This window comes from Artibeus jamaicensis, unplaced genomic scaffold (genome assembly GCF_021234435.1).
Source record: "Artibeus jamaicensis isolate MK-2021 breed Jamaican fruit bat unplaced genomic scaffold, CSHL_Jam_final contig_585, whole genome shotgun sequence".
NCBI lineage: Eukaryota > Metazoa > Chordata > Mammalia > Chiroptera > Phyllostomidae > Artibeus > Artibeus jamaicensis.
Window position 1 is genome coordinate 14,857,138 of NW_026521894.1, and position 17,141 is coordinate 14,874,278.

Sequence of the window (17,141 nt, forward strand, 5' to 3'; positions counted from 1 at the left end):
TAGGCAGGGTAGGGCTATAGAAGCATGGAGAATATTGAAAATTCATGTTCTTGTATGATAATTAGAATAATACTACAATGTTCTGGTATCCATATTTTATTTGTAAAATTATGAAACATTCAGTTAAATATTGGGAACCTAATAAATATGTACTTGATATAAACATTAAAGAATCTTAGACAACATGTTACAAACTGAATTCTATAGAATTTCAGTGTTTGTGTATTATTAATGTGTGTTTCATGGGGAAAACAAACATTAGAAAATAATGAATTAGGTGTTTTAAATCGACAGACTTAGCAACACATTATACTGGTATACATTATTAATCTTTGTTGTTTCTTATGCTTGTCTGGCCACAGAACTGCACACACGTGGTTATAACAAGACTTTGCAAAACTTGGTTTGGGATGTATTCTATAGAACACATTTAAGGAATGCTTATTTGAAGAAAAATGTGAAATGAATTAAAAATGACTAAGTCTTGGATAAATTTACTCAGAACTTTCCCCATTCAAAACTGTGTGCTAGGCCATAAGCCCTGCCCCAGGGAATTCACACATGAACTCATATTCAAGCTTGCTCTTCGTGCAGGACATTTGCACTTGCTGTTCTCTCTTCCTCATAGCTTACTCCCTTACTTCACATGGGCCTCCCCTCCAGCGTTGCCCATATAGAGAAGTCTTCCCTTTACTTGTCTTAAATAGCAACCCATCACTCCCTAATTCTGTATCATGCTTAACATTTTTCAAAGCACTCAAAATAATTTTACATGTGCATTCATTTATTAGTTTGCTGTTTATTCTACTGGAAGTTAGCCCTATGACAGACATGTCTCTTTTGTCTAACCTTGTATTTCCAGGTACTTAAACTAGTACCTGGCATTAGTAGGTGCTCAATAAATACAGAGTGGGACAAAAGAAGGTTTACAGTTGTGAGTATGCAAAACACAGAATTTATTCTTATACTGTTATCTATTAACTATTATATTATTTTTCATATGAATGACTATAAACATACTTTTGTCCCGCCATGTATTTGCTGAATGAATGAATAATAAAAACAATTTCATAAGAATACCATAGAAAGGGTAAAATAAAAAGGCAGGGAATTTTTATTTAGGTTGCTAAGCAAGGCTTTATCAAGAAGATGGCAGGGAAGAGACTGATAGCTGTAGGAGGGGAGGGAATGGTGGACAGAAGGGGAAGGGACTAGTCAAAGGACATGTCTGAGTGACCCATGGGCATGGACAGCAGAGAGGGGATGGACTGTGGGTGAGAGAGGTGAGCTGGATGGATGGGGGGGCAAAAGGGAAAAAAGAAATGGGAACAACTGTCATAGAATCACTAAATAAATAAATGAATAAATAATTAAATATAAAAGATGATATGTGAGCTTGACTTTGAAGATGAGAAGATTCTGTCATGGGGCAAATGAGATACAGAGCCTAGGGTAAGAAAAGGGCTTCATTAAAGCCCAGACGTAGCCTGGAGAAGTAGCCTTGTGACAGGCATGGAAGAGAGACTGCCACAACCTCGGAGCTAGCAGCCTATCTGCTGCACTTGGGAAGGAGAAGCTACCAAAGCAATGATGGTGCTCAAACCAGGGTTCCACTTACATCTTTGAGTCTTGCCTGTTCTATGTATGTTTTTCTGATTCAAATAGTTCATTCATTCATTCAATTTTCTATTATGTGCCAGGTACACTTCAAGGTGCTACGGATTCAGCAGTGAGCAAAATATAAAAATCTTTGCATTCATGGGACTTACACTCTAATGGGGAAAGAATGTGATCCTCTAATTACACTATCTGCTGTAATTATAGAGTATAGCAGAAAGTGTTCAGTACTGGTGGGAAAATGGAGCAAGGGAGATGAGTAGTATCAGGGCAAGGGCTGCATTTTCAAAACTTTTATTGAAGTATAATAAATACATAGAAAATACATATATCATTAATGTACCACTCCCTGAGTTTTCATTCACTGAATAAACCCATGTAACCAGCATGCAGAACAAAAAAAAAACGAGCATTATCAACAACTCGGAAGCACTACTACACCCTTATAGTAATTAACTCCTCTGCCAAAGGTAAGTATTACCCTGACTTCAAATAACAAGAGCTCAGTGTTGGCTGCCTTTGCACTTTTACATAAATGGAATTGTTTGTTATGCATTCTTTTTTTATTAGGTGGCTTTCCCTTCAGCCTTATGTTTATGAGATTCATCCGTATAACTGCATACATGGTTGGAGGTTGTTCATTCTGATTTTTGTGTAACAGCCCACTGTGCAACTATACTACAATTTGTCCTTCCAATTGCCGTTGGGCGTTTGGATGTTTTCTAGTTATTGGCTACTGGAATAAATGACAAGAGAGCAGAAGTAGAAGACCCATTCCGCCCTTTGGTTTCCATTGCCTTCCTTGATCTGGGTCCTCCTCTTTTCTCACACGGACTACTAAATTGATCTTGGATACATACTCGTCTCCCACACTGAGGTCAGAACAACCTTTCTCAAACTCCTATCTAATGACATCATTCCCTAGTTAAAATCCCTGTGTTGCTCCCTACTGGATGAAGTCTAAGACATTTAGCCTAAAAATCAAAGTCCTTCACCATTGGCTCCCATCCCACCTTTTTATCTTTAGCTCAGGCTTGCATCTCTGTGAAACCTTTTCTCTATCTCATTTACCCAACATGACCGTGAAATCAGACTCTTGCTAATATTATGTGAATTACCAGTCAGTTCTTAACATTCTGATGGCCAGGTACAGCCTTTGATTTAGGACTGGTTTCACTGGGGAACACATGAAGAATGCCACCTTTTTCTTAAATCAGACAACTTATTACCCTACTTGTTTATCAGCCTGGGAAGGGAGGGAGAAATAACTACCATGCTTTGCCACATATAATGTGTACTTTTTTGCCCAAATTTTTTGGGGAAAAATAAGAATGCATATTATACATGGGTAGTACTGATTCTGTATCTATATAAATGTTTTTAATTCTTTTGTTTATGCTTATGCATTCAAAGTGTAACTCTAGAAACCAATAACAATATCCGTATGCAAAATAATACCCTGGAATACAATCATTAGTTTTGTTGTACCAAATTTTTTGTACCTTGTATTTGTTCTTGTGTTTTGTAATAAGCTGTTACATAAAATTTCTTGTACCATAATACATGAAAAATAAGTGCTAAAATTCCTTTATAATACAAAACACAAGTAACTAAATATAAATAAATTTAAAATTGAATTAAAAAATTAAAATGAAAGATTTTTTCCCTGAAAGTTAGGGCCAAAAAACACAAGTATGCATTATACATAACAAAGTATGGCAATACTGATATTACCTTACAAGCAGAATCACAAAAGATCAGGCACATTAGCAACTGAATTTGAGCTGTAACTAGTCAAACAGGCTTCCTCTCAATAGAATCGGTGCAGTGACTAGAGAGTACAGACAGGGGGTCCAAGCAGAAGGTCCGACATCCCTGTCAAGGAAAGCACTTGAAAAGAAGAGGCGTCATAAAGAAGCCTTATAAAAACCCTTAGGTGGAAACGAGGGGAGAACTCTGCCATCTGGGTTACAGAGAGGCTATAAGGGCTGCCAAATGTGCTTTAATGGTCATTGGTGGGAAACCTGGCTTCCCAAATGAAGGGAAAAGATGCCAGAACATATGCTGCACACAGATGGCAAAGTAATTTGCATTGACTATAAAAATTTTCCCATCAGAAGAAGACCAGAACCAGTAAGAGATCCCAGTTCATTTTTTTTTGGTTAAAACAACAACTAAAACTAAGTAGACAATGGAATATCAGGTTGAATAATTCAACAAAGAAAATACTTTAGGAGCAACTATTATGTACAAGGCACTATGCTAAGTAATTACAGTGCTACACAGGTGACTAGGGCGGAGTGCTTTCTTCCAGGAACTCACAGTTGAAAGGAGTAGAAAGCCACATAATAAATATCGCTAATAGGAAGAAAGCTTAGAGAAGGCTTCTAGCAGAGGCACTCAAGGAAAGGATTCTGTAAGTGATTTTAGTATGTAGGGGAGTCCCTTTTATGGACCTAAAATAAGACACAGATAAGCAGCTATGCTGGCCGAGTGAGTGGGGAGCCAGGGCCTGGGAGCTTGGGAGCAAAGGTGGGAGTGGCGTACTAGGACCCAGAGAGAATCCTGGAAATCACGCCTTGCCTTGCATTAGTATGAGGGATAGAGCCAAGGCAGAAACCCATGACTGTATTGCTAATCAAGGGGCTAGATAACAACAGAAACCAAACTGTGGGACCAGAGCAGGGTCGAAATAACCCAAGGGCTGGAAGTGCTCAGGTATCTGGCTGAGTAAGAGGGAGGTATGTCTGGAAGAATTTCAGAGGTAGAAGACAGGTGCTTGCAGCTGTTTTTCATGGGGTCGCACTGATATCCTGAGTGTTTTGAACACCATGACATGGAGGTTGGTTATAAAAGCTCCTCGCCCCCAATATTTCCCTTCCTGGGGCGCTGCCTGATGTGATTTCTGAATTTCATCCATCTTTGACTATAGGGTGTCTCTTATCCTTTCTTCCCCCTTTCTTATGCATTTATTGAATGTATATATGGAGCGGGCTTGGGAATTTCTATTAAAACACAAATACCCTAGGAGGGGTGAGACCTTAATGTGGCCCGCAGTGAGATCTCAGTAATTATTTTTTGAATGAATGCATGAGACCATTATGAGGCACCATCTTAGAAAGTATTGTGATGACAAACCAGGAGGGATGACAGGCAGGTAGGAGGACAGGTGTGCGTCTGGCTGCTGAAAAAGGGGAATCAAGGGGAAAGAGGTCTCTTGGCATGTTTGTCTGACTGCACAATTTTTTTTTCAGAGCTGACTCTGGCTCAGTTCATTGGAGATGAATGATGTTAAAAAAAAAGCTGTTCAAGTCCTTGAAGATGAGTTTGTTTGTTTGTTTTCTTCGTCCAGCTATAATGAAAGGGCTCTTGCTTCAGGTGAGGACATCCGGATGACTCTGAATCAGGGTGTGCCTGTACCTGGTGTGATTCTTTTGTTCCACAAATTCTCTGTAGTTGGGACCCCTGCTTGTGGTCACAGTTTTGCCCACACAAGAGCACCTAGTTGAGGGGGCAAGTGGGGGCTAACATATCCAGCCTGCACTTTTCTAAGCCTCATGCTCAGGGTGGAGGGGCAGGGGTAGGGTCTGGATATGCCCTAAGAAAAAGAAAGCATTTTCTAATTTTCTCAGAGGTGGTTCTGTCACTGGAGGTTTTCTGTGGGTCATATGAATGTCATGGGTCACCAATACCGAACAGTAATTTTTCCATAATCAGGTTCTATATTGGATCTAGCACAAAAATTCATTCTAGACCTGCAGATTGCAGAACTGCTTCCAATGTTGGCACAGAGGGACCTGAGGGGGAGACTGGTGTTTATATGCTGCAGAAAAGAGAACAGGACGGGGGCTGAGGACCCCTGGGTGAATCTCCGTCCCACCACTGCCTCCCTGTGTGATAGGCTGAGGGTCACCTCCTACCCTCAACTTCTTCATCGGTGAGGTAGAAGGTGTGGTAGAAGGAAGGTGTGATGCAGCTTCCAACCTCAGATTCCCATAATCCTCTTATAATTCCACCAACAATTAAGGCCTCTATTTACCCTTTCAACATTCCTTTCTTGCCATTAATAACTAGTTTCAAAAAAGATGTCCACCAACTTGCATGTAAGTCCTTGGTATATGTAAGTTGGGGTCAGAGTTGTCCGAATGCACTGTGAAGATATATTGACAGAAGTTACCTTCTCAATTACTTTGGGAAGTGAACCAAGGAGTGAATGTACTCATCCAAAGCTACCACTAAGGTCAGGAAAGCAGAAAAGAATGTAGTATGTGTGCAAAGGCTCTTTGGGGTTGATTGAAAAAAATCTTTGATTCAGTCTAATTCTTAGTTTGTGCTCTGGGTCATGGAGGGAAGCAGAATTCAGTAAATGGGAAGAATATTTTGTCACTCAGATAACCAAGTTAAAGAGGAAATACCCACCAGATGGGTAACACTTCCTTGTAGAGCCTAGAAGATAAATCAAGACAGGAGCCGGTGACCTAAAGAACATTTGGCTGCCAAGTGATGTAATGATGGGATTTTTTCCCCTCTAACATTTTGCTGCCCCCCCTCTTTATTTTTCACCCAGTCAGCAAACTTCTGCTTTTTCCTCTGATTTCTGTTATTGTTTTTGGTTTTGCCCTCAGCTCTCTCTTTTCCTAGGCCTTACTTCTGAACGAAAGGCTGCTAAACCACAGAAGTTACTTTCGAAAGAGCTGAAGTATTTCCTTCTGTTTCCCTGTCCTTTGCTCGCCTCCTGCCATGCCGGCAGGCAGCCCTGCTTGGTAAGAGAGGCTGGTTTGGGAAGGGAAGGGGCGGGGGAGAGGGGAGGGCAGGCAGGGGGGGCAGGACAGAGGGGTCTGCTCAGCCCAGGTGAGGCAGAGGCAGAACTAATGAGAAGCACATGCCGACAACCATTTTAAAGGCTGGCTTGAGCCAAGGGAAGTGATGAATTGCAAGAATGTGTTGTGTTCATAGCTGGGGAGCTGGCAGAAATAGCCTAGCTAGAGGGCTAGGATGAAAATTGTTTTTTACGGACTCAGACTTAAAAATACATTTCTCTTTGTCAGCAAAATGTTCTAATTTCGAAACTATGAACGGTAGACTACCTCCATCAGACTAATGCATTCCTTTTTCACCTCCAATTTTGTAAGATACACCTTATCTTTAAATGACGAGACTAATGCCTCTAAAAAATAGACTTACATGAGAGCATGGCTGAGGCAGAGTATTTTCATACGCAGAAAATCTCAGCCCCCTGCCGGCACGAGTCGAGCCCCATTCCCCCTGCGGATCTGCGACGGACCGGAAGGATCTGAGCACTGACCAGGAGCACCTGCTCCTTCCTGTCCTTGTCCTTCTTCCTTCTCTCACTCCCACAATTCTCTCTTCTCTGCCTTCCTCCCATAATCATCTGTTAAGGATCTTCTAAGTGCCAGAGGCTGTTTAGGGGACAATATGATGGGGAAATAGAATCTAGATCCTCACCACCCACATCCATGCCCTTCAGATCGACCAGGATGATTAGAGAGGTTCTACTCCAGAACCTCTCTTCAAACAGTAAGTTCCCAGAATTAGAGCCCCTGCTTTCCAACAACAAATTTCTCAGGCTTTACTCTTGAGAAAGACCTTTGCTCAAGCCCAGGTCAGAACCTCACAATGGGAAGGGGAATGTTTCAGGTTGAAACTCTCAGCAGGTACAAAGTTTGCCTTTGGGCCCTTCTTGCTCCCTCTTCATCTCTCTCTCTCTCCGAGTTTACTGTGCTGCCCCTGGCCATTCAGTTCTTAGCTTAGTGTCAGCAGTATAGTGTCCATGGAGTTACTGTTCATTCCTGTTTTCCCGGGTGCCTGGCATAGAGCTGGCACTTCATAGCTAATCAAGTAGTTGCTAAATGAATAATGAATGCTTCCCCCCAAATGCCACTGTTCATAATTTCCTTCCAGTCTCTTGCTACTCAATCCAAACCCACGCAGCCATTCCTCAAATCCTGGTTCTGGCATATTATAATAAGAAATCTTGGGCAAATCACCTCACTCTCCGAGTCTCAGTTTCCCCACCTTTTAATGAGTTTGAACTTTAATTAATTTGACATACTTTTACAGGTATGCTTTGAGGATTCCCTCAATTGATAACTTAAATAAAATGCCTCATGTACTTCAAGGCATATAGTAAGCATTCAATAGATACTGGTGAACGTTTCTCCCATTCATTCCTTCTGATGATCTCTATCAAGTACTAGAAAAAATTAGTTGAAGAAATCATGCTAAGGTACGAATGAGGAATGGGTTTAGTCTTCCTAGTCTGTAGTAGAAAATTATGGAAGTGGTAGGTGGGATGGTTTTGAGAATCTGGGACCTCTCAGGGAGGGTGTCTCCCACCACGGGCCACCTCCCTTCCCCACTTTCTGCTCGCACAGCTGGTTCAGGCCCCTGTGGCTCCAGCCCTCCTGACTGGGTGTCATAATGAGGCCCCCACTTGTCAAATGCTCACGTACGCTGCAATTAATATTATTTAAACTTTCTTTAATGGGTGAGCAAGTTAATAGACAACAAAGACATCTGGATTGAGAAAAAAGAATGTATAAGAATTAAAACATTATAAAATTATATGACTACAGAAAATAAAGTAAGTAAATACATTTTCATTCCATTTTTCTTTGATGCACCCAATTAATCAAGCTTAGGAGGATAAAACCATTCTGATGAATCCATCTTGTACCTCCTATAAAACTAATGTTTTGTATACTTGAATTTAATTCAGACAGGAAGAAAATTATTTTAAATAAAAACAGTTTTTAAAAAAAAATGGATATAGGTCATTTTATTTGTGCACCCATTTTTCTAAACGAGTGTCTTAAGTTGAAGAAAATAAAGTGAATTATAAAATTTTATTACATTTAACTTTATTGAAAAGTTATATGATTGTGTTTCTTCAAATTTCCTAAAGAAAGAGTTATTTTATCGGACAGAGCAAAGTCCTTCTTTTTTCTTTTTCTCCTTCTCTCAGACTGACATGCCCAGCGAGGAAATACCCACTTATGGGTTCAAAATGCTAATGCATGTCTTTATTTCTCCTCACTCGCCATGAAGGTTTAAAAATTTATTTGACAATTAAACTGCCCAATTTAGAATTTTTCCTACCAATTATGAATTGTTTCATTGCACAGATCTGTGAATTAATCAGATTGATGTATAAACGTGCTAGCCGTGGTAAAAGAATTTAGTTTAATTTTTCTTTTTGGCAGGAATACATGTTCAAGTACATTATAAGTAGACAAAACATGTAGCTGAAATATTTTGGAAAAATGTGCCACAATAATCTCTCAAATAAAATTTTTTGATTTGAAACTCCTTCTTCTGTTATGTAGCGTGTCTTCAGGGTAGATAGTGAGTTCTTTAAGAGAGCTCTGATAGACCCGGCTGCAGAGCGGCAACTTCAGAATCTGCGTGCTATGTTCCACTTTCCTTCACTCTCCTTTGTACTTCGTGTCTTTTTTGAGCATTTGTATTATAAGCTCCATTTTAGATTGGGTAATTATATAAAATAGAGGAAAGAAATTCAAATAAAACAAGGGTTTCCCTTTGTCTCACACCCATTTTCATCTAAACTTAATCTCTTTTCTATTTCAATAAAGTCCTTTAACTTTCTTTCCCTTTTTGATAAAAGGAGGTAAAAGTAATTTTTAAAAGCAATGTGAAATCTATTCCCACTGCATTTCCAGACCGACTTCATGGAAAGAATGCATAATTTATAAGCATCTCCATGAAGATATCCAGAGCACGTAACACTAGGGTCTGGACGGATACTACACCTGCCCTAACTGGCCTCTGCCACATACAGCTGAGTGGCCTTGGACAAGTCCTGTAACGTCTCTGAGCATTGGTTTCTCCTGAGATGATTAAACAAAAGAGTATAAGTAAAGTGCATGCACAGTCTCTGACAGACAGTAACAATATATAAATAGGACTGTCATCATTCTCTGGGCACGGAAATAAATGAAATACCTCCTCCTTTATTTTTTAAATAGACAACACCAATTGCTGGAAGGTAAGAAACCACATGGATTCTTTAATTTAATTATTTATCCTCACCCCTGGGAATATTTTTATTGATTTGAGAGAGAGAGAGAGAGAAACACTGATATGAGAGAGAAACATCAATCGGTTGGCTCCCAGACGCACCCTGACTGGACTGTGGATCTAACCCTCAGCATAGACATGTGTCCTGACTGGGATCAGACCTGCAACTGAGCACTTCATCCTTTCACTAAGGCAAACTGGTACTAAATTCTACCACGTCCTGGCTGCTTAAAAGGTGATGCAATCTTAGAGTTTAGCTGGTCTCAATGGTCAAAAAAAAAAAAAAAAGAATCTCCTTAACTACTTATAAAGATAGTTATCATTAATCATTCAAATCAAGGAAGTCAGGACTTCTCTTGCTTCCCACTTAGGTTGATCTGATGTCATTCAACTGTGTTTGGAATTCACTCCCGCTCTCTACACCGTAGGCTACCTTAGATTTTCACTATGGTCCGTTCAACTCTTTACCTCGTTGATCTCAATTTATCCTCACAAGCCCTCTGCAAGAAGGGCAAAACTCAAAGATCCTTAGTGGTGTGATTCCTGGGCCAGGATAATTTTTTAAGATTACACAAGCCCAGGGAAACTGAAATCTCTTGTGTATTTATTAAAGTGAGCGTGTGTTTTAGAGAGCTACCAGTGCTTGGGCTTTGAAGGATGAGGCTGGGGCTGGGGGCACAATGTGAAAGGTCAGTGTGGTGTCAAGGGTCACTGAGCTTGACTGGGTTGTTGGAGAGGAGGTTCAGCATAGTGGATGGTGCCAAGCTTAGATTATTCCACTTTGTAAAATATTTGTGGCAGGTGTGAGGTGTAAGAATGAGTTCTTCACAGGGACATTGGCTAGGTTTCTCAGGCTAAGTTTTAAGTAACTGTTTAGGTGGTGTGGGCAAAGAGTTAATAAAGCTCTTTCCCTTTTTGCATGGGAATCTGACCTTTGGTTAACTTCTTAGCTCGGTTTCCCTGGAAACAGATAAAGATGGTATGTGTCAACTATGTTACCAGGCAACGTTGCATATGGTAAAAATGACCCTCAGTGGTAGGCTGCATCCGGGCTGGGGGAGCTACATATGAACTGTAAATACCTGATGGGAATGCCATTCTTTGGACTTCCCTGTGTGCAGCAATTCTCGTAACTAGAATGTCCCTTGAGAGGACCCTGCAAGCTATATATTTGGAGTTGTTATAAGAGTTATTGACTGCTGTGAGATACGAGAATTTTAAGCAAAGGCAGTTCCTTCACCTGCCCAATATGGATTCCATCAGCTTGCACCTGAGCTGGTAGGGCTCTAATTACAGAAGAATGCCTGATGCTGCTCTACCATTGGAGCTGCAAGCCATAGTTCCTGTCCTATATTCTGAGTAGGCTGATGTCAAATGTTGTGTTCAGGAATCTTCTGAGTCTAAACGTCCAGGTGAACCTAAGAACTGCCTGGTAGGTGTTGCAAGTCGGTTTGGTGTCATAGTGATTTCCTTTGGGTAACATGAGGTATGACTTCCTGGGGAGCGATCTGGAAAGAGTTAGGTCTTTCGTAGTGCCCGTATCCACATAAACTCAAATTCATCCACCCAGCCCACGCCGGTCAGCCAAATTTATTCAGAATCTGAAATGTACTACACATTGTAGATTCGAAGAATGTTTAAGACCCTTTCTCTCAATTAACTCTCATATCTTGTGGAAAGAGGTATATATGGATTACTAGCAATAATAGTTATGTCAGTGGGCAGTCCTTGTTAAGTACCACATACCGTGTTAAGCACTTTACAAGCCTTATCTTACTTAATCTTGAACAAGAATTCTGTGAAGTAGTGTGACTGCACATATTTTGTACATGGTGAAACTAAATCCCAGAGGGGCCGCCTTGAAGTTACATTTCTAGTCCAGCATTTTAACCCAGGCAGCCTGACTCCAGTCCCAGTCCTTGGCCAGGACGTTGCCTGATGTTGCGCACACCTTCCCAGCTGTTCTCACAAGCACTTCGTTCAACAATGCTCCTGGCTCTTCATCTCTTAAAATGTTTGAATGCCCCCTAATTAAAATTTATTTCAGAGAATAAGCAACTATTCTGGAAGCATCAGGATAACCAGGAGATAGGTAAAGGACAGAAAAAGGACAAAGTGTACCAGGATCTAATTGTTTATCAGGCCTTCCCCAGAGAAGGCTTAAGCTACTCTCTGAGCCAACCTGACTAGCCTCTTACTCCAGTTCTAAAGGGCTGGCTCGCACGTGGGCAAAAACTGCGTGCTGTGACATTTCATGTCTTCAATGACTCCCTTATGAGCAAGGTCACGAGATAAGATAAAACAATGGATCTAAAGTGATGGGCACTGAGCCCGTCATGTCATAAGCACACTATACACCACGGCTGTTAGTATTCTTGCTCCCCACGTTGCCTGCAAACTACTGATGATTGAGAAGGCCGACATCTTGGTGGCATGAGCACCGAGTATCCTCTTTAATCACATATGTTCCTGTGTGTCTGTCAGGAACAATTACTAAAGGCTTCTTGGGTAAGCTGTGGAGTGTCGGAGAAAATACAGAGGGCCAGGTATCATTCCTCAGAGGGATGCCTATGACAGACATCTTTAGGGACAGACTAGGAGATTTGAAAGTGTTTGGTGAGCCCTTACGAAGAGGCACCCACCACATAGAAATTGTCAGCTCTGCAGGTCTCCTCCAGAAAGGGGCCTGGTTAGTCCCTGGAGGATGTTAGCCATTGTTAATGCTACTGCACTGAATTCACATAGAAACAAATAAGGTGATAAGGGGTCTGTTTTCTCTTCGCCATACCCCAATGCCTCGGATTTAACCATTCCATGCTGCTCCTGCCCAGTCTTCACTAAATATGACTGTGACCAGCAGTCAGCCCACCTCTGCACTGGGGTACTTTGGTGCTGAACTATGATTCTTTTCTGTGCACTAGAGACTGTCTCATCTTGTGCCTGGAGGCCTTTTGTGAGTTTCCTTCAACCCCTAAATAAACAGGGAAATTCACTCTGCATTCTAATTCTGGAGATGCTCAGCTCTCTCTGAAGGGTCAGTAGTACCTGTTCAAGATTTCTTTAGCTGTGGGTTCGGTTGTGAAACATTGAGTTCCCTGTGGCTGGTTTTCCACATATTCTCCCCCCCCCCCCCACCCTGCGGCGAGGCCTGGAGACAAAAATAATCCAAGACAAAAGATCTCAGAAGAAGGTCCCACCTCAGGTGATGAAGCTTCACTAGCCTGGAAGTCTGGGGCAAGACTTCGTGTTTGGACCTAACAGGGAACAGACCAGAACCCCAGTCAGTTCTTTATTCCAGTCCTTCACCAAAGGCTGACTGAGCAGGTACTGTGCTAAGTTTTGGGAACAAGTGGTTGACAAAACAAGGTGCCTTCTCTTGAGAAATCCAAAGTCATTTACTGCTCATGTAAAATAGAACATGTTTATGAGTTCCTAAGGAAAATTAAAAAAAATTCTCAAACTCTAACAGAAGAAGAGTTCATCACTTCTTCTGGCCGGGAGATCTAAAATGTCTGACTCAATGACGGGAAACACTGTCAACTGCTACCACCAGAGCCTTCCCATAAGAGAAATCTGTAGCAGGGCGATCTTGATTATCTCAGAAATCCCAGACAGAAATGGAAGCAATATAAATAAACATAAAAGAAAATAGAGGTGCTGTTACACAACTATAAATTGCTCTTATCCCCGACTTTCTTCCAATCGTCCAGGGCAGAAGAGGGAAGTTGGTTTTTGTGGCAGAGAATAGACCAACAGCTGTTCTATATCCTGCCAAGAGGAGAGAGACTTATTATAAATAATAGCCAACAATACGTCCTTTGGGACTGAAGACAGCCAGTTTGGGGGGGGCGTGGAGGAGAGAGGGAGGTTTAATGGAACGGAGTGGGGTGAGCAACACAGCAGAGGGTGAATCAGGAGAAAACCCTATCAAATTTTCCTGTGTACTTATGTTTCTGTTACCTCATTAGGGTGATTACATAATGCTACTCCATTTATAAACTAAAAGAGAAATAAGGGACAACAGTCTCATTAGCAGTGACTGATCCGAGACATTAACATACCAGTAAGTCATGTGGGCGAACAATTAATATGTTTGGGAACATCTTTCCTTTCTCTCTTCATCTGTTTGGTATGTTGCTTGCCTCTTCCCTCGTCTTAGCCATATATGTGTATCTATGACTCAGAAGTGGAGATGGGCCTCACAGCTTGGGTGCCCTGGTTTTGAGGGCTTTACATGTAAGAAATCCATGGAGTTTGTTTTACTGTTTTATATTCTATTGGAAGAAAAAAATGAACAACCTTCCTAAAAAACTTTTTTTTCTTTTATTGATTCCAGAGAGAGGAGAAGCAAGGGGGGAAAAGAGGGAGAGAAACATCGATGCAAGACAGAAACATCGACTGGTTGCCTCTTGCACCTGCCCCAACTGGGGACCAAACCTGCAACCCAGGCATGTGCCGAGAATCAAGCCCGTGACCTTTCGGTTTGCAGGACAATGCCCAACGCACTGACTCACTCCTGCCAGAGCAAAAGAATCAACAGTGCGAGAGCACTGTATAGCTGTCTGCCGTTGCTCGCTACCAACTCCCCACAGGGCTTCCTAGCAAGATACAGATGGGAGATGTGAAATTTCTCACTTTTTAAGATGTTTTTTCTACTTGTGGAGAAACACCATTCTTTCACAGACTCTTCCTTGCCAGTGTCCTAATTCCAAGCTGCAACTCTCGATGGGAGTATTTTGGGGGGCATCTGTTTATGAATATACTATTCATTTGCATCTCAATTTTTAAACAGCTCACTAGGAACTATAAAATTCATAAAGAGATATTTAACAAAATAGGAAACTGAGTCCCCAACTGTGAAACAACCTGCTCAGGTAGTCAGAAGAAGAGCCCAGGCTGGGACCCGGCACCAACAGGAGTAACATGGAATGTGACTGTAATACCTAATTTCTAAAGGAGGTTGGGTAATTTAAGGAGTGTCTGCTTTCCTCACGAGCTCTTCTAATGAGGGAGCAGTGTGAGGGGTGTTCGCTAGAGATCAATCCTTTTATAAAGGGTCTCTCAGAAAAAGGATTAGCTGTTCAGCCTGTATTTATGTCTTACACGTGGTTTCAATTTGATATACTTACTCCTTATTCCTACATAACCCTATTTCATCTCTGTCTTTCTCTTCCCATTTTCTCTTATATTAACTCTGGTTTTAATTTGGGGGGCTCTCAAATGCATTCTTGCAACGTTATTCTTTCTCTCAAGACAAGCACTTAGTTTGAGTTTGTTCTCTTGGTTGCAAACTAGATGAAGAGTTTGGGGCGTCTGGCACTGCGCATGAACAGGAAGGGGCATCTGTATTCAGAGTAGAAAAAATTAAATTTAAACATGTAGACTGCAGACAGCAAGTTAGGGACACTGTACTGTACCTGGGGCCTGGGAAGTACTGGTTACATAAATTAGCAATCAGTCTATTTGTTAAGGTACACGGTTCCATATGTTTTCTGTTCATACTATTTTTGGTTACAATATCTTAACTACCCACCAGGTGGCATCTGCTTCAAAACTCTCATAAATTCCATTTAGATTTCAGGACAAACAGGATACTGATACATTGAAGCTTCCCATAATTGACTTCTACATTTAATACCCAGAAATTGGCTGCTAGAAGCTACATGAGGGTAAACAATTTATTCTCTTTTGGGGGGATAAGAGTCATTCTTTTCTCTTTCTAAGCTGGCAGCAGCAGCATGGATACCTAGGAAATCCTCAGTCATTTGAAAGGAAACATAATAAGAATTAAACCCAGAAGCTCTCTTTCTTTCTTTTCAAAAAATCTATTACTATAGTTACTTTCAACAATAACTGAGAGCTGAATATTAAGGGCAGATTCAGAAAAACAAAGCTAACCTCAAATCTCTTCTAAGGGAGAGAGAAGAAAAAAAGGGGAGGCGGCTCCTATCAGGAGTAAGGGGTGAATGAATACACAAAGCTTTATGGATAGTTACCATATAGAGCCTTTTTCCTCTTTACTTTGTATGAAGAGATGGGTGTGATTGAATGACTTCTAACGTTTAATGACACCTTTGCTCCAGTGCTTTGTAAAGCTCACACATGAATACACCAGTCCATTTCCCCATGATCCTAGGGGCTCCATTCTTTTGTGTCACACACAAGGAGAAGGGAGAGAGAGGGACAGAGAGAGACAAAGAAGCAGCCAATGTCACCAGGCTCCAAACATGATTTAAACAACCAACTTAGTAAACATCAATCTTAGGATGCATTATGTGAAGTGGAGCCATCCTGCAAAAGAAATGTTGGCTACATTTAAAAGATCACTTTGTCTAAAGAAAATGCCAAGCTGAATTTCCAAGCAGTAACTCATCTTTCTACAAGAAACTGACGAGACAAAAGCAACAATGTGAAAAGGTGTAAAGAGTGGTTCATCTGACAAAAAAATAATAGTGTTATAAAGCTGTTGCTTTTTTTTAAGGGCCTGTTTCTCTTGTCCTTTATTATTTGTTAGGGAATCAATGTGGCTATGAAGAGCAATGTGTTAGAATCAAAATACTTGTGTGACTTGCTGGGCTACTTTGTGTGAATTACGTCACCTCCCTGGCCCCCAGTTTCCATCTATGTAACATTAGAGGATGGGACTAAATGACTTTTAGGTTTACTTTCGGCTTATATTTGTTCCAACGGGGCATCCTTGCAGCCGCAGAGCAGCCTCTTAGGACGAAAGAGTGAGTGTGAGTCATAGGAAGGACAGGGGGAGTTCGGAGAGTGGTAGGCTCTGGAACTACTTTGCCAAAACTGAGCCATTGGAAAGGTATGCAGTAAGGAAGCATTTCAAAACCCTTTGAATTGCGTCCCTCTCCCCCACCCCCAGCCCCCTTTAATTCCATGGCTGTTTTCTGAGAGGGAAAAAAAAAAAGAAATACAGGTTTGGAAGTAAAGTCTAAGAAATGAATCTGTTTTGATCTCACTTTTAGCTAAAAAATAAAGTGCCTTTTGACTATTTGATTCTTTAGGTGTAGCATCAGGCACGTCCGCGAAGCTCTGCAAGTTTGAAATTTTAAAATGCCTGACATCTCTTCCTGCCTCTGCCTCAGTTAATACACACAATGGGTTCTTCAGAAATGCAGAGTTAGAACATTTGAAGCAGCTGAATACTGACTGAATGCTGATTTACATGAAAGCTGAAAGTGTACAGTATCAATAAAATGTATCTTTGACATCTTGGCTTCCAGAGGAACACACTTCCTTTGTTCATTCACAAATCTACTCTATTTCCACCTCGGATTTAATTATCTTCCTAGTTCTCATTTGCGTATGTGTAGGCTACCATTCACAATATGCCATGCCCTGCATGTGGGAGGCACAAATCTTTTCATATATTAAAAAAAAGTGGACCAGTCATTTTTACTGCATAGTATGTGCTTTTGACAAAGCCAGAAGGATGCTAACTGCATCCCAAG

At 41.1% G+C, this 17,141-nt stretch overlaps 1 protein-coding gene and 1 long non-coding RNA gene across 3 annotated transcripts in view; one reads left to right on the plus strand and one right to left on the minus strand.

Moving 5' to 3' along the window:
* MAML2 (mastermind like transcriptional coactivator 2) overlaps nucleotides 1–17,141 on the minus strand; it is a 350,749-nt gene that overhangs the window by 52,788 nt on the left and 280,820 nt on the right. Inside the window, exon 3 of one of the 2 annotated variants that reach the window (XM_037163440.2) lies at nucleotides 14,941–15,018. The exons of the other annotated variant lie outside the window; for it this stretch is intronic. Within the exon in view, the coding sequence (XP_037019335.2) occupies nucleotides 14,941–15,018 (78 nt within the window). The remainder of the gene's footprint in view (nucleotides 1–14,940; nucleotides 15,019–17,141) is intronic. 2 annotated transcript variants of the gene reach the window in all.
* Nucleotides 4,877–14,879, plus strand: LOC128628190 (uncharacterized). The gene is made up of 3 exons (XR_008392517.1): nucleotides 4,877–4,995; nucleotides 6,243–6,380; nucleotides 14,012–14,879. It is a non-coding gene; the product is annotated as an uncharacterized LOC128628190 (long non-coding RNA).